General features: G+C 42.3%; 1 protein-coding gene across 8 annotated transcripts in view; it reads right to left on the bottom strand.

The window, feature by feature from the left end:
- The window catches only part of SEC31A (SEC31 homolog A, COPII coat complex component), a 65,779-nt gene extending 41,708 nt beyond the window's left edge, over positions 1 to 24,071 (bottom strand). For 3 of the 8 annotated variants that reach the window (XM_039350852.1, XM_039350854.1, XM_039350859.1), the window contains exons 1-11: positions 23,903 to 24,070; positions 17,650 to 17,732; positions 14,968 to 15,091; positions 12,458 to 12,656; positions 11,974 to 12,069; positions 10,722 to 10,862; positions 8,019 to 8,161; positions 7,324 to 7,423; positions 6,337 to 6,498; positions 5,169 to 5,321; positions 2,371 to 2,601 (exon numbers count right to left, since the gene is read on the bottom strand). In XM_039350852.1, the coding sequence (XP_039206786.1) occupies positions 2,371 to 2,601; positions 5,169 to 5,321; positions 6,337 to 6,498; positions 7,324 to 7,423; positions 8,019 to 8,161; positions 10,722 to 10,862; positions 11,974 to 12,069; positions 12,458 to 12,656; positions 14,968 to 15,091; positions 17,650 to 17,728 (1,428 nt within the window). In that variant the 5' untranslated portion in view covers positions 17,729 to 17,732; positions 23,903 to 24,070. Of the gene's footprint in view, positions 1 to 2,370; positions 2,602 to 5,168; positions 5,322 to 6,336; positions 6,499 to 7,323; positions 7,424 to 8,018; positions 8,162 to 10,721; positions 10,863 to 11,973; positions 12,070 to 12,457; positions 12,657 to 14,967; positions 15,092 to 17,649; positions 17,733 to 23,902 lie in introns of all 8 variants that reach the window. The other 5 variants (XM_039350857.1, XM_039350858.1, XM_039350860.1 and 2 more) reach the window with 3 other exon arrangements.
- Between the last annotated feature and the right edge of the window lie 1,629 nt (positions 24,072 to 25,700).

Below are 25,700 nucleotides of genomic sequence, written 5' to 3'. Positions count from 1 at the left end.
GTTATAAGGAACGGCTGCTGGAATTGGGTATGTCTAGTTTAATGAAAAGAAGGACTAGGGGTGACATGATAGCAGTGTTCCAGTATCTCAGGGCCTCCCACAAAGAAGAGGGAGTCAAGCTATTCACGAAAGCACCTGAAGGCAGGACAAGAAGCAATGGATGGAAACTAACCAAAGAGAGAAGCAACCTAGAACTAAGGAGGTATTTCCTGACTGTTAGAACAATTAATTGGTGGAACCTTTTGCCTCCAGAAGTTGCTCCAACACTGGAAGATTTTAAGAAGAGATTGGACAACCATTTGTCTGAAATGGTATAGGGCAGAGGTCCCCAACCTTTTGGGCACCAGGGACCGGTTCCGTGGAGAAACCGAGGTGGCGCAGCAGTTAGAGTGCAGTACTGCAGGCCACTTTAGCTGACTGTGTTCAGCAGGTCAGCGGTTCAAATCTCACCGGCTCAAGGTTGACTCAGCCCTCCATCCTTCCGGGATAGGTAAAATGAGGACCCAGATTGTTGGGGGCAATGTAAATGTATATATACATTGCTTACTGGTGTACACCGCTTAGGGAGTGCTTGCACTTAAAGCGGTATATAAGTCTCATAAATAAAATAAATAAAAATAAATTTTCTGCGGACCGGAGAGTGTGTGGTTGTGTGTGCTGCCTCTATCCTACGGATGGGGATTTGCTTGTTTGTGCAGACCAGTTGGTGGTCCTGGTCCACGGAATGGGGGTTGGGGACCCCTGGAGGGGTTTCCTGCCTAAGCAGGGGGTTGGTCTAGAAGACCTCCAAGGTCCCTTCCAACTCTGTTATTCTATTCTATTCTATTCTATTCTATTCTATTCTATTCTATTCTATTCTATTCTATTCTATTCCTGTTCTATATTTTATTCTATATTCTATTCTATTCCTGTTCTATATTTTATTCTATATTCTATTCTATTCTATTCTATTCTATTCTATTCTATTCTATTCTATTCTGTTCTGTTCTATTCTATTCTGTTCTGTTCTGTTCTGTTCTAGCTCTACATGGGGGAAAATGGTAGGAAAATGACGGCAAACTGGATTTATTTTCTTTCTGCCTTCATTTATTCTTCTTCCTGAAAGAAGAGTAGTTTCATAGGTTAACTCAGCAAAATGCCATCTTTTCAAGATCTATTATTTCTAGGGATCAACCCATTTTCCAGGAGATGGAAACTATCTGGGGGAAGATTACTGTGAGCTGGCCAGATGGACTGCTTAGGGGGCTGATTTTTAGAAATATTGGTCCTTCTGAAAGTCCTCAGAAAACCAACATCGTCCCCCCAAAACTGCTGTCTTGTAAGCCCCATCCTACACGATCTACTTCTCTCCACACAGGTAGATCATTAAGAACTGCCTCCACCTTGTCAGAACCGTCAACAAATAGGAAGTGAAGGTCTGTTGCTTTACAATTTGCAGAGGCATGCATAAATCACCTCTTCTCAAATCACTAAGCAGCTATTTGTCATCTCCGGGATTTGCATGGCTGCTTCAAAATGATTTTTGGCAGTCTGTGAATGCCTTTTTCTCATTGAAGCAGGACTCTGCATGCCAAGACAACGAAGAGCAGATTCTGAAGCAGCCACCCAAACTCGCAAATGACACGGCGGCTTTAATGATTCAAAAGGAAGTGCTTTTAATGTACTATTCTGGGATGTGAACCACTGCTTTTGAACACTTCATAAATCTCTAGTCGAGTATAGCAAGGACAATATAACTTTATCTTTTGATTCATCATCTTACTTGGTAGCATGTGATTATCAAGTGGATGAAGTTGTGGCTGGTCCAGCATGGACACTTTCACTACAGGTAATCCTCGACTTATGACTGTCGTGGAGCCTGCTCACTGCAGCTGTGAGCTATGAAAGTTGTAAAAACAGGCCAGGCACACGATCCACTCAATTTTATAACCATTTTTTGAGCAGTCATTAAATGAACATTGCAGTTATTAAGTGGACCAATGGTTTGCTATGGGCATAGTTTTAGCCAAAAACTAAAAGTGAGGTCCAGTTCTTGGCAAAACCATCATAAAACATAGTCACATGACAACGAGATGTTGCAAACGGCAATAAATGCAGCAAAGTTGCTGAGCAGTCGAAGTTTGTTCACGTGCCTCCTTTAAGGGGTGGGGTGAGCACTGGAATTTTGAATCTGGGTCGTAAGTAGATCCAAAATAGGTCTGTTGTAACTCAGAATGCTTGTGAAAGCAACTGGTCATAACCTGAGGACTTACGTATTCGGGGGCCCAATGCCGGATCCAAAAATATTTCCCATTCTGGATCTGACTACTGCATGCCTCTTGTTTTTAAAGTGAGTGAGAGATTCTGTATGCAATCAACCCTGAAAATCACCTTGAGGAATGACCACACATTCTTCTCAAAGTCATTTCTGGCTGCATCGATTTTCTTCTGACAGTAGCTGATGAAGGCTTCGGCCTGAACAGCTTCTTGCAGCTGGTTGGACCGGTTCAAGAATTCCTTCTCAGTGACAACTTGACTGATGTAGACGTGGTAGTGCTGTTGGGGATGTTCTCCTTGCTGTTGAGTCTTGCTGTCCTCAAACGTGACCAATCTCCCTCCAAACTGGAATTCAAGCAATCAGTGGCACTGTTACCCACACATAGCCATACAACTAGGTTGGGGTAGGCAACCTTGGCTCTTTTATGATTCATGGACTTCAACTCCCAGAATTCCTGAGCCAGCATGGCTGGCTCAGGAATTCTGGGAGTTGAAGTCCATGAGTCATAAAAAAGCCAAGGTTACCTATCCCTGAATTAGATAATCTTAAAGCAAGCACTTTTGGGTTCTCAACATGAGTTATGGGAATTGAAACAATTTGCATCACAAGAAATTGACAATATGAAAAATACTTGTGAATACTACATATATATATACACACACACACACACGCACACACGCACACACACACAATGTTGGGTGGAACACCCGGTCTACCAAATACAAAGCAATCTGTTCTGCATTTTGCTCCAGTCTAGGAGCATTTTGCAGGCGGACGTCACTACTGTGATAAGCGTAAATTTAAAATTTTGGGCTGACAAATAGTTAAAGGGAGACTAGTATAGCTATTTCAAGCTCGTTAGCTCCCATCAGCTAGTCTTACCCCTCTGGGATTCAAAGCTGGGCAGCTTGCATGTTAGGCAGCTGTAGCTGATGAGAACTAAAGAGCTTAAAATAGCTATATTAATCTTCCTTTAACTATTTGTCAGCCACAAACTTTTGAAAATATATTTTTGTTTAGGAGGCCAACTCTCCTTTTAGGCCATACAACATCAATTATTAACACATAAATGTTGAATTCAAACAAATCTAAAATAAAAGCCATTCCTGAAAAATATAACCATGAATTCAACAATAGTGAACAATTAAGGCAAAATGTAAATCATAAATGTTTCGTGTAGTTGCTGTTAGCTCCTTAATTATGCTACAAGTACGGTAATGTATTTGTCTGTCCTTGTGATAAAAAGGTGACATTAAAAGGTGGGTTTCCTGTTTATTATTAACCAGAAATAAGGCATTCTTGGAGGTTTATACCAAATGCAAAAATGAAGGATATCCTCTACAGATTGTCTATGGAAATTCTCAGTGATCCAGGTCAAGGTTATCTTAAAGGTGCTTTTCAAAACATCTTCCAGAAAAAAACAAAGTCCAGTTGCCTTTTGAAAAGCATCTGTGGTACCCCATTGATTCTGTGTTTGGAGACCCCTTTAGTTATAAGAGCCATGGTGGCACAGTAGTTAGAATGCAGTACTGCAGACTACTTCTGCTGACTGCCAGCTGCCAGCAGTTTGGCAGTTCAAGTCTCACCGGCTCAGGGTTGACTCGGCCTTCCATTCTTCCGAGTTCGGTAAAATGAGGAGCCAAATTGTTGGGGGTCAATAGGCTGACTCTGTAAACCCCTTAGAGAGGGCTGTAAAACACCGTGAAGCAGTATATAAGTCTAAGTGCTATTGCTATAAGGTAATCCTTGATTTACGACACTTGGGACCAAGGTGATTTAGAGAATCACGCCTGATTTTATCACCTTGTTTGCCACAGTTGTTAAGCAAATCGTCGCAGCCGCTAAGTGAACCATGTAGTCATTAAGTGAATCAGGCTTCCCCCATCGAGTCTTGATTGTTGAAAGCTGGTTGCAAAGGTTGCAAATGGCAATCACATGACCCCAGTGCCACATGACCTTACAATGCCACTGTAACTTTGAACGGTCACTAAACAAATGGTTGTAATTCAAGGGTTTCCTGTACTATATTTGGTTTATGACACTCTGCTTTGTTCTCCTGGTCAGCCATGAACTTTGTTTTATATATATATATATATTATTAATTTTTATAGGATTAGGAATAGGGTGGGGTCAAGATTTTTTAAAATAACAATCTTAATATTTAGCAAACAGCATGTTGTCTGGGTTCATGTATTTAAAAAGAGTAATTATCATAAACAACATGTTAATTAATTGCTTGATAGTTTTCCTCTTACTAGTATATATTCAATGTTACACATCACATTCCTTTCTCTCTAACTTGTTTTTCTAGCCATGGATAGAAATTATCCCATGTTCTAAAATACACTGAGTCTTCTTTCTCTTTTATCTTTAAAGTCAGTCTATCCATTTCTGCACACTCTAAAATTTCCTTAATTAGTTCTTCTTCAGTTGGTAAATTTTCATTTTCCCAATATTGGGCCAATGCAATTCTTGCTGCAGTTAATACACGTAAAATTAAATATATACAGTCTTTATAATTTGCTCCTATTATTCCTAACAAAAATAATTCTGACTTAAAATCTATTTGTTTTTTGGTCATTTTCTCCAACCGTAAGTGTATTTTTGACCAACATCTTTTAGCTTTAGGGCATGACCACCAGATATGGTAATAGGTACCTGGCTTTAACTTTGTTTTTTAATATGCATTGCTTTTCTTTTTTTTATCTTTAAACTGCCCAGAGTGTCAAGCAATTAGGTGGTCTTGGCATTGGATAAATAAATTTTTAAAGAATTCTTCTGCCTGGAGGCCTTATGCTACACAAGGGTTTCTCTAATATAAAACCACAGATTTCTATGAAGCATCCTGCAGAAAACTTAGTACTCTCTAAGTAACAAGTCTCTTCTTTTTATTTAAACAGCAGAGACTTACGGAGAAAGATGCTCCCACTGGTCGGCGAATCCACTTGGGTGGTTTCTTCAGAGGCAGAACTGTGCTCTGTGGGATGCTCTGTTGTGGCAGCTGCAATGGAGGAAGGGGTTGCCCCGTTCCAAAGGGATCAAGATTGCCAAAAGATGAGGAGAGCTTTTGAAAACAGAAGAGAAAGAGAAAACAATTCCTTTGTCAACACTGCTAACATTGGATGGTCTTGCTTTGACAACATATGAAGATGCAGCCTTTTTCTTTCTTCTACTCTTAGAATTAGATGATGCTGGGGGAGGAGGAAAGTGATGGGAGTTAGACATAGCAATATTGTACTAGTGCAGGTGTTCTCAACCTTGGCAACTTTAAGACTTGTGGACTTCAACTCCCAGAATTCCTCAGCCAGCAAAGCTGTACTAGTGTGTGAATTCAGAGCTTGAAATAAGAGATGAGAAGAAATGGCGGGTTGGAGTAAAGGAGGGAAAGCCTACATTTCAAACTAATTGGAGAATGTGATTTATGATAGTTAATTAGAGGAGGGAATTGTGTTTGATATTACATGCCAAGGGGAGGGGAATCCAGATTTTGGCTTCGCTTATGTATGTGCCAAATCTATGCTGCTCAAATAAAGATTCTTTAAAGTAAACAATGCCTCAAAAGTTCTTTGAAAAGTTTCATCTGTCGGAACCATGACATCCTTGTTCTTTAGCTCAATCCAATTCCAGGGCAAACCTTTAGGTCTGAATCTGATCACCATTTATCAAATGTGCTTTCTACTATTGTTTTTAAAATCAAAGGATTATAAGTAAGGAATTTTAAAGGGATTAGAACAATCTCTCTGAACCTTGGCAACTTTTAAGAGGTCTGGGACTTCAAGTCTCAGAATTCCCCAGCCAGCATGGCTGACTGGAGAATTCTGAGAATTGGAAGTCCATATATCTTAAAGTTGCCAGGGTTGAGAAATAGCAGATTAGAGAGTGAAATGAACACAGCCAAAGAACCACTGGTACTGATCAACATCCAATCTGTTCCTCCTTGGCAGGGGGACATGTAGAGTCTCATTAAGAAACCAAGAACACTGAGTTCTGAGACAGCCAATATTGCGATCATTTATTTTTATGCATTTCATCATAAACTGCAAAACCTGCCTTTTCCCCCATTTTCAAAAACAAGATACCTTATCCACTTGTTTTTGTCGCAGGCTGTCTGTGCTTCCTCCCATGATTGAGTAAACACTGATCCTCCCATCAAAAGAAGCAGCGGAGAGAAGGGCGGGATTCCTGGGACACCACTGCACATCAAAGCACCACTGGGTAGAGGTAGGAAGCTCATACAACACCTGCGATCGGAAGAAAAGAAGGAGGACAACTAGGGCTGCCAAAATGAAGAACTGCAAAATTGGTCAGTGACATTCCTTAATATTCTGAGCAAGATGTAGAATTAAGGATATACTCTCCCGCAACCTCCAATTCTCCATCACATCCTTGCATACTCTCCCTGACCCTACAGTGCACCTTCCCGAACCCTCCCCCTCAGCTCCTTTCTTGCCTAAAAGCTATCAGGGACTTGCGATTTCCTGCTGGCTTCCCCACTGACTTGGTTATTGGAAGCCGGGAGGAAATTACTTTGCCTAACAGCCATTAGATTCAGTTAATAATGGCAACCAGGACCACAAAGTCTGCTACTGATAAATGATGCAGGTGTACTTTACAAAAACATTGCTTAGCAATGGAAATTCTGGTAACAACTGCCACTGTAAGTCGAGGATCCTCTGTATTTACAATTAATGGACTTTAAAAGGAACTCTGTGTTTTATTATGTATCCTTGTTTCATTAATCTCTTCGGTAGATAAACAGTAACATGCAAGCATTTCCAAGCCAACCTGCACCCAAAATCTCATCACCAAATACATAGTAAACATTATATTCAAGTTATACAAATAGTTTAAAAAAAAACCCAAACGAGTTAAATTGAATAGAACAAATCATATTCACAAGAGGAATGTTTATTTTTTTCATTAGGATCCTAAAAATTTAAAAAGTTGGTTGTCACAAGTTGTCTTTGATGCAAGTTAATAATGAAAAGGTGATGAGCTCTTTATGCACTACCCAAAAGACATATTTTTCAATTTGTAAAATTTAAATGTTACTTAAAAGCAAATACCTCTCCTGTATTTGGATTGGAACAAAGGATTTTAGAGTCTTTTCCACAGCTCAGCAGTAATTCAGGATCTGCCATACTCCAAGCAATTGTCAAAATACCTCTGTGTAAAATACATACATATATATATATATATATACCAAATGCTTATCAAACTAACCAAACATTGCAAATATGTAACCGATATCAATGGGACATTAAAATTTGAAAGAGGAAAGATAAAAACTAAAAGGACTTTTGTCATAAACAAAAACTCCAAAATAATTAACCAAAATGCTCAAGAGTCCCTTTTTGGCCCTTTTCTCAAATAAAATAAAATCTTATTCCGAATGCTGATTGAAAATACGGTATGTATCTACAATCATCTGCTTTGAATCCTGTATATTTATTTTCCAATATTATTTCATCGTTGTTTTGCCAAACCCCTCCCCCCCCGTATGAAAATCTGTCAATATATTTTGGCCTAACATCTCCACCAGTCTTTCTAACCCAGGGGTAGGCAACCTTGGCTCTTTTATGACTTGTGGACTTCAACTCCCAGAATTCCTGAGCCAGCATGGCTCAGCTTGGAAACCTCTCCCTTTCCCCTCAGCATGGTTGGCTCAGGAATTCTGGGAGTTGAAGTCCATGAGTCATAAAAGAGCCAAGGTTGTCTACCCCTGTTCTATCCCCATATATCAAATCTGTATTTTATGCACCTGGCATGGTTTTCAAGAACACGAAGAGGAGAAGATGCAAATCTTAGATCCCACATCTGGATTACGGGTAGCCGGTCATCTTCTGAAGCCAGAACCATTTGCGTGGCAACCTCAGGATGCCATTCCAGCCCTGAGCAATGCATCTGAAATGGTATAATTAGTGTTCATTTTTTTAAATAACAACAACAACAACCCTGTAATCCCTTGCATTGGGATGGAGTCGAGGTGACTGAATGCAGCTGAGCGTTTACTGGCTGGATGTCCATCCTGACGCCTACATGGAGTTCACAGCAATTTTTTTTTCCTTTATGCCCAGAGAGAAAAATATCTGCCACTATGTAGGATCGAACTCGCAGTGACTGTGAGGCAAGAGTTCCACCTCTAGGCCACCACGCTGCTCATTATAAAACTATTTCTCTTTAGTTAGTACATGGCTTCTCTTACTTAGAGATACTGTAGCATCCTATTAATTTTCAGCAACACTTTTCCTTGTTTAGCAAAACATATTCAACATGTAGTCCTGCATGCTGACTGCAATAACTGCCAGGGCAGCAATCAACGTGCAGAATGTGAAAATCGCAAAGAGATCAGAAGGGTAATCCCCTTGCATATTTATGAAACAGCTGGCTCATAACAAGCCAAAAATTAATCTGTAAGATGGGGTGATTAGGCACACACCCTGGCCACATACCATAAATGAACATGTGCTCTACCTACATGTGGCTTCACGTAGACGTAGAGGATCATCTCAAATACTTAAAAACGAGGGGGGAGAATGTAAGGATTACACAATCTGCACTGTATCAAACTGTAACTTCCACAACAAGTTATTTTACATTGGTGATGAAGGACAGTTTGCACTTATTCTCTATGAACGGTAAAGATAACCTGGCCAAGCAGCTGACTGAATATTTTCTAAATTGAACGCTTCACCTTTTTAAAGTCTTTACATGTATTGCTGTTGCTTTAATATGCAGAAAAGGGGAAAAAGAAAAAACAAAATACTGTATTATGCAATATATTTGGCCAAATTTTCAGACACAGCTTTAAAATCTGAGCACACTGAAAACACTGGTAAGTGTTTCCATTACACTAATACTGAGCCAGCCCATAAAGAAAATACTGAGCATGTCTAATAATCGTGGAGTTGTAATCTGGGGTTGCACTATTTTTCCAACATTGAAGAGGAATCTTTCCTACTGCTCCATGTTGGCTAAATTCGTAATTCCTCATACAGAAACAAGCTCCATATTTTTGATATTCAGTTCAGAAGTATGTTCATGTCTTTAAACTATTCTGATCTTTCTAACACTCTTTTAAGAAACTTAAAATCAAAATAGGACAATAATAAGAGAAACCCACATTGTATCAGCCTTTTTGTAAATGTTTTACATTTACCATATTAACAAGCCATCTGCTTTTAAACCCTCTGAGATATCCAATAAAGGCAAAAAAGAATCTTTTGTTGAATTAACCTCATTTGAAGAGTGTGGAAGCCTATTTACTATTTATTGTCCCTCACACGTTGTAATAAAATTCCTGCCATGTCAAAGTCTCATACGATGCAGCAAGACTTAAAACTTTTCATTTAGTGACTATCTGAAGTGACAACAGCATTGAAAAAAAATCACTCATGACTTTTTTTCACATTTATGACAGTTGCAGCATCCCAATGGTCACATAATCAAATTTCAGACGGTTGACAACTGACACGTTTATGACGGTCGCAATGTGCTAGGGTCATGTGATCCCCTTTTGCAACCTTCTGGCAAGCAAAGTCAATTGGGAAGCCAGATTCACTTAACAACTGTGTTACTGACTTAACAACTGTGGTGATTCACTTAACAACTGGAGCAAGAAAGATAGTAAAACGGGACAAAATTCGCTTAACAAGTGTTTCGCCTCGCAACATAAATTTTGGGCTCAATTGTGGTCATAAATCAAGGACCACCTGTATATCCATCTATTTTAGCAGATTCTGCACAAAGCAGAACGTTGGGCTAGATAACCCAAGTTCCTTCCAGAGCTGGATTTTGAGTGGGAAAAAGCCAAGGGTATTGGAGGATAGGGATATAACTGTACAGCAAACTATACTGTTGGCGAATCTTTGAAACACTCATTAGATAAGGAAATTTGTAACCTCCCCCGAAAAAGAGAATTTAATGGGCTAATAGCATCCCCATGCCCATGTGATCAATACTGACAACTGGGTAATATTTATGACAGTTACAGTACCCTGGGGTCATGTAATTAATTTGTGCAGCCTTCTGACAAGCAAAGTCAATTGGGGAAGCCAGATTCACTTAGCCATCATTTAGTTAAGTTACTACCTTAACAACTCCAGTGATTTACTTAACAACCGTGGCAAAAAAAAGCTTGTAAAATGGGGCAAAACTCAATTTAACAACTGTGTTGCTTAGCAATGTAAATTTTGGGCTCAATTGTGGTTGCAAATCAGGGGTTTTCAAACTTGGCCCTTTCATGACTTGTGGACTTCAACTCCCAGAATTCCTCAGCCAGGCACATGTGCCTGGCTGAGGAATTCTGGGAGTTGAAGTCCACAAGTCATAAAAGGGTCAAGTTTGAAGACCCCTGTTGTAAATCAAGGACTACCTGTAACTTTCTAAATTATTCCTCCAAATTAATTTTTGCCTGATCTGATGCATTTAAGATATAAATTTAACTCCAGAGCTGAATAGCTACCCGATTGCTGTGGTCGCTGACTTTGATGATCGGCTCGTTCTTCCTGAGATCCCACACAGAGGCACGTCCACTGGGGCTTGCAGAGGCCAAGATATGTTGGACTTGTCTGTTCCATGCAATACAGCTGATATCTTCAGGAGGCTGTTTGGGAAAAAAAAGTTTGGAAATTGATGCAACCTTCCTTAGCTTAATACTTACTGTGCACCATGAACGAGTTAGCTTTTTCTCTCCTGGAAAGATGTTGAGATGTTTGAAAAAAAATCAGAGAAGAGCAACTAAGATGATCAGGGGCCTGGAGACATAAACATACGAAGAACAGCTACGGGACTTGGGTTTGGCTAGTCTAAAGAATAGAAGAAATAGGGGAGACATGATAGCAGTGTTTCAGTATCTGAGGGGCTGCCACAAGGCAGAGGGGGGCAGGTTGTTCACCAGAGCACCAGAGGGAAGGACGAGAAACAATGGTTGCAAACTGATCAAAGAGAGAAGCAATCTGGAATTAAGGAGAAACTTCCTGACAGTGAGGACAATTAACCAGTGGAACAGCCTGCCTCCAAAAATTGTGGGCGCTCCCTCACTGGAGGTTTTTAAGAAGAAATTAGACAGTCACTTGTCTGAGATGGTATACGTTCTCCTGCATGAGCAGGGGGCTGGACTAGAAGACCTCCAAGTTCCCTTCCAGCTCTATTCTATTCTATTCTGTTCTGTTCTATTCTAATTTCTATTTCTATTCCTATTCCATATATTCTACTCTACCCTACTCTACTCCTAGTACTTAATGCAAAGAACACCAAGCAGGAAGTAGATGGAACAGAAGAATAATTGGGACAAACTTGTCAAGTCATATTTACAAGATGGTATTAAGAATCCAATGTGCCTTCAGAGTCCACACAGGACCTGGATACTCTCAACAAATACAAGGCTATGTATTTGCTATTTTAAGGAACATGATTCTTCTCTGACTCAGTGGTATCTTATTTGTTTTTAACCAGTTTTTCTAGAATAACCTGCAAACACCTAAGAATGTTTGGGCATTTTAGAACATTCATACACCGTGGGAGAAATCAAATGTATTTTCTTTATTTGAAAAGTCAACACTGGGCACCCACTAAATCTAGAGACAAGGCAAATCACCAGAGAGGTAAGGAAAATACAACTGTGCCTAGCATAAGTGCAACACAATCTCCAGAGACTTCACCCCACTGATCCAGTGATTTTCATAGCCCTCGCAGACATTATATAAACCCCATACCTGAGTCTTGGTTCCCGGCGTCATTGGCGTTGCAAAGTTATTTAAATCCCAGATGTAGATCTCCGACTCATTTGCACCAGAAGCTACTAGATTTGTCTGTAACATAAAGCAAATGCTAAAAATTAAACTGCATTAAAAGCACCTTTTTCGAGGAAGCGAATGCCCATGAGTTTTAATTAATTTACCAAATTTATTTGGTTGCCCATCTCACAAAAAAGTGACCATGATGGCTCGGGAACAGCTGGAATCTACGATCTATCAAATTTGGAGGGAACTTGCAGGAGCTTGCAACATGACAACTTTAAGACTTGTGGACTTCAGCTCTCAGAATTCCTCAGCCAGCATAGCTGGCTGAGGAATTCTGGGAGCTGAAGTCCACAAGTCTTTAAAGTTGTCAAGGTTGCAGGCCCCTGGGAACCAGAATGGGGAAGTTTGATCTGAAATGTTTTGAAGACACTATGAAAAGACATAAGGAAAATCTAACCTGGAATAGATTAACATCCAGAGCTCTTACAGGTCCCGTATGCTTGTCGTTCTGAGCAATCATGACTTCGGTTTCACCAGCTAATATCTTAGCTGGATCATACAAAATTATATTCCCATTTTCGCCACCAGCAATAAGAACCCCTGAAAGAGTCCCATCGGATATTGTTGTGTGAGGACTCCAGATCAATTTGTGATACCTGCAAGACAATGTCAAGAACACATGGATAAAAGTCATTGAGAAATTTTTTCCCCCTATCAGCTTTCTTCCATTCTTCTGAGAGGTGATATTATTTTCACTGGAACATGAAACAAACAGATTGGATGATAGCATCCTATATTAGGTAAAAGAAAGTCAGTTTGATTAAGCACCGGACTAAAACCTATGAAGACTGTGAATTCTAGTCCTGCTTTAGACATGAAATCAGCTGGGTGAGTTTGGGTCAGTTCCTCTCCCCCAGATTAGGAAGAAGGCAAGGCAAAACCACCTCCAATACTATTGACATCTAGGCAGCCATTAAGAGTCAAGTCTGACTGGAGGGCATCTAATTTATTTAAAAACTTTAGACTGAGCTGAGGAACTTGGGGCCCTCAAGCTGTGCTTCAGGTCAACAGCATGGTGTACTGTGAACCGTAGATCAGCAACAAGCAAAGGATACAAATTCTTCACCTATCTACTTTTTAGTTTTCAAAAAATTGGGCATTTTGTTTGCTTTAAGACAGGGCTCTTCAAACTTGGCCCTTTTATGACTTGTGGACTTCAACTCCCAGAATTCCTCAGCCAGCGTGCCTGGCTGAGGAATTCTGGGAGTTGAAATCCAAAGTCATCAAAGGGCCAAGTTTGAAGACCCCTGCTTTGAGATGTTTGAAGAGGAAAAGATTGATCTATTTGTGTAAAAAAGCGCAAACAACACTTAAAATCAAGATGCCTCTGGTGATAAGGACTGTACAGAAGAACCAGGGTTCAAGGCTTCAGTAAAATGTTGGTTTAGAGGTAAGCAGAACTCCATTTACTGATATTCTCAGAACTGACATCAAAAGCCGAGACCAATTTCACTAAAAAGATCAGTAGAATTCTTCCTGTTAATTAAATGCACCCAGTAGACAATTCCAGGTTCAATAGCTTTAAACCAGTGCCCAGGGCTAGTCAAGAAGACCACGATGGCTTGTTCAACATAGTATGGCTTGGTGTGACCTGTGAAGTCAGCTGAGTGATTGAAAAGGCAGATGAAGCTAGCGCATATGCCATGCATTGCTTGCTGTCAGCCTGACATACTTAACGGGAGGAGGGATTGTGGGGTGGGAGATAAGGAGTTGGCAGGTTAGCATGAGAGGAATGTGGGAGCTGCCGGCCACCTTAGGGTCACATTATGGAATGCAAAACCATCCAGCCCAGGAACATAGGGACTGTTACCCAAACAATTTGTTAGCACCTAATTCAGGGGTAGGCAACCTTGGCTCTTTTATGACTCCTGGACTTCCACTCCCAGAATTCCTGAGCCAGCATGGCTCAGCTTGGAAACCTCTCCCTTTCCCCTCAGCATAGCTGGCTCAGGAATTCTGGGAGTTGAAGTCCACAAGTCATAAAAGAGCCAAGGTTGCCTACCCCTGACCTAATTGGACACTCACAGATAACCAGGGGGAAGGTGAGAACAAGGAAAAAGTTAACTATATGCTTCCTGCGTGAAAATCCCAGATCTAGCTTTGCTTCTTCTGTAACCACTTGGCTTTAGTAGAGTGTACTTTCGCTAATAATGGATCAGAGAGTTTTTCTTTTCTAACTGACCAAGTTGGGACAGTTGGCAGAGCCTTACTTTCTGCTGCCTAAATCCAGGCATCCTGAAATCTAAGAAACCTGCACTTGTTGCATAATTCTTGCATCTTCCTTCTCCACTCCCATCTCCCAGGCCCCGCCAGTACAGAATAGGTAGTTATGTATCAAGTTTATTTCCTGCCCACCTCACCACAAGGCGACTCAAAACATTAAAAATAAAAATATACACAGGTGGTCCTCGGCTTACAATCATTTGTTTAATGACTGTTTGAAACTACAAAAACACCGAAAAACGGATGCAGCTTTTAATTGCCGTCCATACTCTGACATTTCCCTTTCTATTAAAAAAAAAAAAAAAGGTAAAGAAGTCCCTCGGATTTTACCCTATTCCTGATAGTCGCTGTTAATCCTAAGGGGAGGTGTTCATCTCTGTTTCAAGGCCAGAGCCAGCACTGTCTGAAGACATTTCCACAGTCACAGGGTCAGCATGATGTATCCTTCCCATCAAAGTGGTACCTATTTATCTACTCGCATTTGCATGCTTTCGAACTGCTAGACTGGCAGCAGCTGGGGCAAGGACAGGAGCTTACCCCGTTGCATGGAGCTCGGGTCTTGAACTTTTCCAGCTGACATGCCCAGCCTTTTAATTGCTGGGCCATCGTGCCACCCTTTCTCTTTCCATGGTGCGCTGCAATTCTCAAAAGCAGAAATAAATCTTTAAAAAACCCAGGACTTACCTATGAGGGGAGGAGAAAGTGGCACAGGACTTCATATCCAGTGCTGGGTCTGTCAAATCAAGTTCAAATATTTCTAGGGAAGCATTGGTACTGAAAGTGGCATCACACTGCTGAGCAGAGGTACCTGCAAGAAAGACACATTCATTCACTTAATGTTGTTGTTAGTTGCGAAGTCGTGTCCGACCCATCGCAACCCCATGGACAACGTTCCTCCAGGTCTTCCTGTCCTCTACCATCTTCTGGAGTCCATTTAAGCTCACGCCTACTGCTTCAGTGACTCCATCCAGCCACCTCATTTTCTGTCGTCCCCTTCTTCTCTTGCCCTCAATCTTTCCCAGCATTAGGCCCTTCTCCAGGGAGTCCTTCCTTCTCATTAGGTGGCCAAAATATTTGAGTTTCAACTTTAGGATCTGGCCTTCTAAAGAGCAGTCGGGGTTGATCTCCTCTAGGACTGATCGGTTTGATCACCTTGCAGTCCAGGGGACTCGCAGGAGTCTTCTCCAGCACCATAGTTCAAAGGCCTCAATTCTTTGGCGCTTAGCCTTTCTTACAGTCCAACTTTCACAGCCATACATTGCAACTGGGAAAACCACAGCCTTGACTATACGTTCTTTTGTTGGCAGGGTGATGTCTCTGCTTTTTAGTATGCTGTCTAGATTTGCCATAGCTTTCGTTCCCAGGAGCAAACGCCTTTTAATTTCTTGGCTGCAATCCCCATCTGTGGTGATCTTGGAGCCCAGGAAGATAAAATCTAATTAACTTAATACTGACATTATAAAAAGGGCACCTGCGAATTCCAATGTAATTCAGAACCTTAAACTAATGTGGTTCTGCAGGTCTGCTTAAAAACTTGTCTTCTTCTAAAGAATAACCCTTTGGCTGTTTATGACTAGGATAAGCGACACATTGTATGTCCAACTTTTCTGTGGGCAGATCAGCCGGTTTTCAGTATCTGTGCTTGAATTAAAAAAACCCCACATTTTGGATTTTATGGTTTATGCCTAAAAGGAAAAAGGGCTGCATTTTTCCATGTATGGACATCTGCTCTGGACAAGGCGGCTATACAGGTAGTCCTCGACTTACAACAGTTCATTTAGTGACTGTTTGAAGCTACAACTGCACTGGGAAAAGTGACTTATGACCGTTTTTCACACTTATGACCGTTGCAGCATCCCCATGGTCACGTGATCAAATTCCAGACACTTGACAACTGACTCATAATTATGACGGTTGCAATGTCACCTTTTGCGACCTTCTGGCAAGGAAAGTCAATGGGGAAGCCAGATTCGCTTAACGACCATGTGACTACTTAAGAACGGCAGCGATTCATTTAACAACTGTGGCAAGAAAGGGCCATAAAATGGGGAAAAACTCAAGTTAGCAAATGTTTTGCTTAGCAACATAAATTTTGGGCTCAATAGTGGAGGAGGATCACCTATATAGCCATCTATTTAGAATATTTTAGCAGATTCTTCACAAAGCAGAAGGTTGGGCTAGAGAGCCCAAGTTCCTTTTTCCCTTTTGAGTGGGAAAAAGCCAAGGGTATTGGAGGATAGGGATATACCGTATTTTCCGGCATATAAGACGACTTTTGAAAGTGTTGAAATCGGCGCCGAAGTTGGGGGTCGTCTTATACACCGTCGTCTTATACGACAGAAATAACAGTAGTTTCCAACGTATAAGACGACTTTCTAGGCATGCGACTCGGCGCCGAAGTCGGGAGTCGTCTTATACGCCGGGTCACCTTATTACGCCGGAAAATACAGTAACTGTACAGCATACTGTATTGTTGGTGAATCTTTGAAATATCATTAGATAAAGAAATTTGTAACCTCCCCCCCAAAAGAGAATTTAATGTGCTAATAGCCCCCTGGTGTTTAGGGCCCAAGTTTAATCTTAGGTAAATGCTGCAAAAAAGGCTGAAATTTACACACACAGCAGGGTTTTCTTCCATGTGTACAGGATTGTACTATAAATGGGTCTTTTCTCTTGGCTGGATGGCACAAAACTCTGTTCTGAGTTTTGTGCCATCCAGCCAAGAGAAAAGACCCATTTATGAAACAAACGTTATTTCAATTTTGGAACAATAGCTCCAGTAATTCATGAAGTCAATGGCTCTAAACGATGAACTGGACATCAACATACAAAGATAGGGCATGTGGTCCTAAATAGGAGATCTGAATTAGATAGTTACTGTCTGTTCCAAATACTTTAGTTTGTTAGGCATCCATTTCCACTTTCCACATAATCAAATAACTGTAACTTTTTGCCAGTTGTAATTTTCAACTGCAGTAATTATCAAGTATGTCCATGTTTGGAATGAAAAATTTAATTCAGTCCTGTTTAATCTGTCCAGCCCAACAGAGTGTTAGAAAACTGGAGGACTGGCGGCTAAAACATATAAAGAACGGTTGCTGGAATTGGGTATGTCTAGTTTAATGAAGAGAAGGACGAGGGGGACATGATAGCAGTGTTCCAATATCTCAGGGGTTGCCACAAAGAAGAGGGAGTCAAGCTATTCTCCAAAGCGCCTGAAGGCAGGACAAGAAGCAACGGATGGAAACTAATCAAGGACAGAAGCAATCTAGAACTAAGGAGAAACTTCCTGACAGTTAGAACAATTAACCAGTGGAACAACCTGCATGTTTACCCGATCCCCTTAAATTAAATCCAACAACTTACCTGTAGCCAAGTAAATGGGATGATGTTGAGAAGGGCTCCATGCTTGCATGGCAGTACGGTCTACCTCTTTCAGCTTCATCCTGCTAAGAAAAGGAATATAAAGAACATTAACACTACTATCCTACTAAGATCACTTCTTTTAATATGTTTATTTTTTTTCCAAGGAAAGGCATCTGGGAGGGAAAAAAATATAGGTTTTTAGAGAGTCATTGAAGCCATTTGGAGGTGTACCTGTGTCATCAGGGTTATCTAAGTAGTCCAAATGTGTGTGGAGCCAAGACACAGGTAAACCTCCAAGTGGCCTCAACCACTCTCTAAAAGAAGGCAAATGACCAGCTGTCTGCAAGGAATATAAAGCCTTCCATTCCCCATCATCCAGTCAGAGCTGAAGAAGCTTCTTGGATGAGAAGCGAAATGTCTTCAAAGAAAAACAAGAAAGTCCATTTGCCTCCTAAAAAAGCACCTTTGGGAGAATGCTGTTACCTTCCCACCAAAGTGGTATCTATTTATCTACTTGCATTTACATGTTTTTGAATTACTAGGTTGGCAGGAGCTGGAGCAAGAACAGGAGCTCACCCTGTCACATGGTGCTTGGGTCTCGAACTGCTGACTTCCTTGTCGACAAGTCAAGTGTCTTAACTACTAGGCCACCACACCCATAGTTAAACTGTAGAATCATAGGATTAAAAGCCATGTTGTTGAACCAACTGCAGGAATGCACTATTATAGACATCACCCTGCCAACAAAAGGCTGTGGTTTTCCCAGTTGCAATGTATGGCTGTGAAAGCTGGACCATAAGAAAGGCTGAGTGCCAAAGAATTGAGGCCTTTGAACTATGGTGCTGGAGAAGACTCCTGCGAGTCCCCTGGACTGCAAGGCGATCAAACCTGTCAGTCCTAGAAGAGATTAACTCCGACTGCTCTTTAGAAGGCCAGATCCTGAAGTTGAAACTCAAGTAGTTTGGCCACCTAATGAGAAGGAAGGACTCCCCGGAGAAGAGCCTAATGCTGGGAAAGATGGAGGGCAAGAGAAGAAGGGGACAACAGAGAATGAGGTGGCTGGATGGAGTCACTGAAGCAGTAGGCGTGAGCTTAAATGGACTACAGAAAATGGTAGAGGACAGGAAGGCCTGGAGGAACGTTGTCCATGGGGTCACGAGGGGTCGGACACGACTTTGCAACTAACAACAACAACAAGTATCCCCAACAAAGGGCCAATACAATTTCTGTTCAAATAGGTTCAGCTAAGCCAAGATCATCATTTGCTGAGCATCCTTTCCATTGTCAAACTCTTGTCAGGAAATTCTTCCTAATATCTAACCAAAGTTGTCTTATTATTTAAGCTTGTTGCCTTAGCTTCCAGTCACAGCTGAAGAACCCTCTTGGACGAGAGGTGAAATGTCTTCAAAGAAAAGCAAGGAACTCCAGTTACCTCCCGAAAAAGCACCTTTGGGACAACCATGATCTGGATGGCTGAGAATCTCCATAGATGCCACAGCGTTCTGTATGTCTCAGCATATGGTCTTGCTGGCCACATGACCCTGGAAGCATCTTTGGACAACGCTGGCTCCCTCGGCTAGGAAATGGGGATAAGCACCACCCTCACTGGCAGGGGAAACCTTTATCTTTACCTTTACAGTTTAACTATAATTTATTGAATAAATCCAAATTGATGGGTTTACAGAAGATATAAAACGTGATTCACAAATCACAATAGGCAAGTCTGTATATCATGCTAAGATCCCAAAACAGAACACATTAGGCCACAGAACTGTGAACACACTGTGATGTCCATATTGTATTGTATTTTATATATTCTTTGGGATCTTGCAACAACTGCCTAGGCCAGTGGTGGCAAACCTATGGCACACGTGCCAGAGGCGGCACTCAAGAGCCCTCTTTGTTGGCACACGCGCCACCGCCAGAAGCAGGTCCATCAGGCTGTCCCCACCACCCAGAGCAGGAGCCCCTCCCAGCACAAAGGAGGCGAAGCAGCCGACTAGCAAGCTCGAGTAGAGGTGCTACAGCAGAGGTCACCAACCATTGGTGGACTGGAAGAAAAGGGAGGGGGAAGCATTTTACATGGGTGCATGTGCACACGGGGCTGTGAGCACGCACACACTGCAAATGGGGCGGGGCTAGTGCCTACTCACTAGCCCTGCCCTGTTCTTGCGTGGTGCAGCGCCTTGTATCTGTACCCTGCGGTGCGGCGGCAGCCGTTTTTGAGCCTTGCAGCACAGTGGCCCATTTTTGCACCCCCGTTTTTTGCGTGCCAGAGGCAGCACTCAGAGGCACTTCTCTGCCCCCCCCCCGAGGGCACTACAATGCTGATGTGGCCCTGGCACTTTGCGATAAGTGGGTTTTGGGTTGCGGTTTGGGCACTTGGTCTCTAAAAGGTTTGCCATCACTGGCCTAGGCCATGTCTTCTTTCCACCTAAAATACTATGTAAATGCTATCTATGTCTTGAAATAAAATGCTTGAGCCACCGCTCAAGAGGAATCAAAGAATTAGCCATAAAATAGCATTTGTAAGAGACCTTAAGTCCCTACTTACTCACAGTCCTCCAGTGACAAAGCAGGTGTTAATCTGCACATGGGTGATTTTAAACAGATACAGGTTGCCCTCAACATACAACCGTAATGGAGCCTGCCCATTACAGTTGTATGTTGTGACAGTCATAAACTGTAGTCATTTAATGTGACAGTCATAAATTAACCAACCTGATTTTATCACCTTTTTTGTGACAGTCGTTAAGTAAATGTTGCAGCTGTTAGGCAAACTCATTGCCAAGTGACCGGTTGTAAGTGTAATAATACAGGGCACATTTCAAGAATTGAGGAGGACAATAAGGGAGAGGCCTCTGCATAATCATAACTCAAATAATTCAACCTTTGGCCTCTGGTTACTCTTTGCAGTTATAAAGGAATGCTCAGAACCCTCCATAGTGGAAAGTTCTACAAACCAATCATATCCTCAGCTATGAGTATTGAAAAGATATCTTCAGCACTCTTCGCTTTCTCTTGAATAAGCTGTAGCTTTTCCCTGCTCACCATGATGGAAATCAGTATGCCAAATACAAGGATCTAAATCAACCCATTATTAAATTAGATTATATTATGCTATTATTATTATGTAAAAGTTGGCTTGAAACTCAACATTAAGAAAACCAAGATCATGGCATCTGGCCCTCTCAATTCCTGGCAAATGGATGGGGAAGAAATGGAGGTAGTGACAGATTTTATCTTCCTGGGCTCCAAGATCACCGCAGATGGGGACTGCAGCCAAGAAATTAAAAGATGCTTGCTCCTGGGGAGGAAAGCTATGGCAAATCTAGACAGCATATTAAAAAGCAGAGACATCACCCTGCCAACAAAAGTACGTATAATCAAGGCCATGGTTTTCCCAGTTGCAATGTATGGCTGTGAAAGGTAGACCATAAGAAAGGCTGAGTGCCAAAGAATTGAGGCCTTTGAACTATGGTGCTGGAGAAGACTCCTGCGAGTCCCCTGGACTGCAAGGAGATCAAACCGGTCAGTCCTAGAGGAGATCAACCCTGACTGCTTTTTAGAAGGCCAGATCCTGAAGTTGAAGCTCAATTACTTTGGCCACCTAATGAAAAGGAAGGACTCACTGGAGAAGAGCCTAATGCTGGGAAAGATTGAGGGCAATAGAAGAAGGGGACGACAGAGAATGAGGTGGCTGGATGGAGTCACTGAAGCAGTAGGCGTGAGCTTAAATGGACTCCAGAAGATGGTAGAGGACAGAAAGGCCTGGAGGAACGTTGTCCGTGGTGTCGCGATGAGTCGGACACAACTTCGCAACTAACAACAACAATGCTATGGTCAATAAATGACCATGTGCCTGATTAGTATTTATACAGATAGACTCTCCAAACCAACGATAGCCTTATACAGAAATAGGTTTTAGTTTAGTATAAATTGCTACTAGGATTATTCAGATGCAAAGGCAAAGTATAGGACTCAGGGGTAGGTAACCTCGGCTCTTTTATGACTCATGGACTTCAACTCCCAGAATTCCTGAGCCAGCATAGCTGGCTCAGGAATTCTGGGAGTTGAAGTCCATGAGTCATAAAAGAGCCGAGGTTGCCTACCCCTGGTATAGGTAGTCCTTGACTTACAACCATTGTAACAATCACATTTGTTTAGTGATCATTCGAAGTTACAATGGCACTGAAAAAAATGACTTATGACCATTTTTCACAGTTTCGACCATTGCAGCATCCCCAAAATTCAGATGCTTGGCAACTGACTCACATTTATGACAGTTGCAGTGTCCTGGAGTCATGTGATCACCTGTTGTGACCTTCTGACAAGCAAAGCCAATGGGAAGCCCGACTCATTTAACAGTCGTGTTACTAACATCTGCAGCGATTCACTTAACAACTGTGACAAGGTCGTAAAATGAGGCTAAAAATCACTTAACAACTGTCTTGCTTAACCACAGAAATTTTGGGGTCAATCATGGACAGGGACTACCTGTACATGTGGGTTCTCAGGAAACACTTTCTGGTTTATGTAGGTCCTTTTAAAGAGCTGCATTTTTCCCAGCTTTATGCAGTTGCACTCTACAGGGGAAGCTCAATCCACAGAAAACATGCATTTGGTTTAAGAAATTGTGGACAGTTGCTCTAGGAGCTACCCTTTGCACTCCAAAATTTCCATCCTGTCTTTTGAATCCGAAAAGCTACACAGAGGGAACAATAAGTATTATTTTGCCATTTTAATCGGCTTTCAAGAACAGGGGGCAGAAGGAAAAGTCTGTGTTCACTCAAGCCATTGAAGGACAGTTTAGCTAGCACTTGTGCCCAAATCCTGCCTATGCAATTTATATTTCAGTATGTTGGGCAAATGCAGGACATAGAATAAACTATAATTCAATTAATCAGGTAACCTCAGCCACACAATGATAATTTGCACCAACACCATAACCATATAAATTAGGGAAGTAACTAATGAAAAGGAAGAGTGTAAATTCATGTATGCTATGATTTGTTGGCATCTTTTAAAAGGACTTATTATCTATGTGTTTTGCAACTGACACAATTACAGGTAGTCCTTGATTTAGAATTCATTTAGTGACCATCTGAAGTTACAACAGCAGACTGAAAAAAGTGACTTATGTCCGTTTTTCAGACTTACGACCATTGCAGCATCCCCATGGTCACGTGATTAAAATTCGGAGGCTTGGCAACTGACTTTTATGACGGTTGCAGCGTCCCAGAGTCATGTGATCCCTTTTTGTGAGCTTCTGACAAGCAAATCAATGGGGGAAGCCAGATTCACTTAACAACTGTGTTTGCTAACTGCAGTGATTCACTTAACAACTGTGGCAAGAAAAGGTTGTAAAATGGGAACAAAACTCACTTAACACATGCCTTACTTAGCAACAGAAATTTTGGGCTCAACTGTAGTCGTAAGTCGAGGACTACCTGTAATCATAGAAGCACTCTCTCTATATACTTTCCCATGCTTGGATATCCACACTGAAATTTAAACAAGAAAAGGAGGCAAAGGACTGGGTACAAAAGACCTTCTGCAAGATTTTACCCAGATGTGTGGTGTTCTTTTCTACAACCACAACCACAACCACAATCACAACAATACAAACTCAGAGTTCTAAAGAGGAAGGCAAGCAGAAGTTTGGAAACTGCCCGGCCTCCCTTTGAACCAGCTGATCCCCCCCCCCCCTTGAACCCTCCGCGTTGTGCAAATTCAGCCTGGAAGTTGAGTTAGAATAGAATTACAGAGTTGGAAGGGACCTTGGAGGTCTTCTAGTCCAACCCACTGCTCAGCCAGGAAACCCTCTACCATTTCAGACGAATGGCTGTCTAGTCTCTTCTTTAAAACTTCCAGTGTCGGAGCACCCACAATTTCTGGAGGCAAGTTGGTCCACTGGTTAATTGATGATTCACTGCGTGGCAGAAATACGGTTTTAGCCCGGAAATTGCGGCCACGAGCGGGGTTGCAAAAGCCACGGGCTGGCCTAGAGCTGCATCCAGGCTGGACCAGCCACGGACGGGCACCGGCGCCCTGGAAGCCACGGACAGGCCCAACAAGGCCGGGGAAACAAAAGCGGGGCCGAAGCCAGCGGCGCTCCCTGGGAATCGGCCAGCCTCTTTTCAAAAACGGCAAAGCCAAGGCGGGTGGGCCGAGGGGACGTCCCCCGCCCCCATTTCTCCCGCGTCAGCCTGCTCGGGATTAAAGGGTCCCCCCCCACGGGCAGAGCCCTCACCTGCTCGGAGGAGCGCCCCACCGGGCTCCGCTGCTGCTGCCGACGGGACCTCCTCCTCCTCGCCTTCCTCCAACTCCTCGGCGTCTCACAGCGGCCGCGGCTGCTCCACGTTCGGCTTCAACGTGGCAGCCGGAGCACCGCCTTCATCGCGCCGGCTTCCGGGATTAACCGACGCCCGCCCGAAGGCTGGGCTGGGCCTCCTCCGCCACGCAAGCGCGGAGCCCGCCGCCTTTGTCCCCTCCAGGGGCCGCCAGCTGAGACGGGCAGAGCAAGGGCGAAGAGCCTCTGCCCGCGTGCAAAGCGCCTTTCCTTTCCCGCGGAGCCGCCGACTAGGCTACCACGGCGAAAGGCTACACCGGGCTCCTGCCGCTCAGCCCGGAGCAGAGAGGGCGGGCATTGGGGCAGTCAAAAGTCTGCCTAATTTTGCAGACACTTGAACAAAATTTAGCTGCATTCAAGAGATTCGGATGCTCTCCTTGAATGTAGCCAAGTTGTGTTATACTGTGCAAAATTAGGCAGACTTTTGACTGCCCAATCCACCACCAATTGTTCAGTATTATTGTCTCTTTATTTCATTTGACTTTATTAATGTCTCAAAAGCAACTGGACAGATTTTTTTTTTTTTTTTGAGGAAGAAGGGGAAAAAAAAGATGTTTCGCTTCCCATCCAATAGTACTTCCATCTCCCCCACCATCCAGTACAACTGTTGAAGCTTTCCCAATGGGAAGCCAAACAGGTTTTTTTTTCTTCCTCAAAAAAATCAGTCATTGCTTTAAAAAATATATAACACCTTTGAGACAACTGTAACCTGGATGACTGAGAATCTTCATAGACATTTGACTTTATTAATGCTTCTTACTTGGTGTAAGCCCTCTTCCCACTCCAGCAGAAGGAAATATTTTGGGGGATATTAAAAAGGCAGAATATTATATCTCCCCAAAGGAAAGCAGGCCCAGGTTTTCTTAATAGCCCCAAACAACCGCAGAAGGAAATATTTTGGGGGATATTTAAAAGGCAGAATATTATATCTCCCCAAAGGAAAGCAGGCCCAGGTTTTCTTAATAGCCCCAAACAGAAACTCAGCAAGCCAGGTCTGTAGAAATGCAGATTTAATAATCCCATTCAGAAAGTCTGAGGCCCATTCATGAGCAAATACTACTGCAGAAACCCATTCAACACAGGATCTTTCAAAATCGTTTGGAGCAAAACTGATAGCTAACAAAAGAGTGATAGGATTGGAACCAGCAACCCCTCACCCAAAAAAATTCAACACAACCATCAGCCACAGGGAACCAGACATGAGCTTTAGGACATAATAGGATTAACCCACCACCATCAAAATACAAAAAGGGCACATTCAGACTCAGGTCAAAGTATATGACATAGGAAATACAAAGCCACATGCAGGAACAACTCCAAACATAAAAGCCCAAGAAGGTATAAAAAAACCCCACTCCCAGCAACAGGTGGTTAGCTGCTTGAGTCACATGCTGTTGTGGCTCTGCTCTTCGATAAACTAGAACCTTTTTTCTAAAGTAGTCTCCATTTTGTTTATTCCAGGCTTGGATTGGACCCTGATGAAGATTTTTCTTTCAACATTGGAATGCTGGTCTGTGACTGCAATAAAACTATTATTATGGTGGGCATCCAGTTTGGCCATTAGGTATGAGGCTGAATGCTTTTGTAATTAATCCTGGCTTGAGGAAACCCATTGGGTAGGTTCAAGCATCACACTAAGCCACATTGTACAAGTGATAGCAGTCTAGGGCTCTAGGAAGTACACTAAGCTACTAGTGTA

Source organism: Crotalus tigris, unplaced genomic scaffold, assembly GCF_016545835.1.
Source record: "Crotalus tigris isolate CLP2741 ecotype Arizona unplaced genomic scaffold, ASM1654583v1 scf7180000018362.2422785, whole genome shotgun sequence".
Lineage (NCBI taxonomy): Eukaryota > Metazoa > Chordata > Lepidosauria > Squamata > Viperidae > Crotalus > Crotalus tigris.
This window is presented reverse-complemented; position numbering and strand designations above follow the sequence as displayed.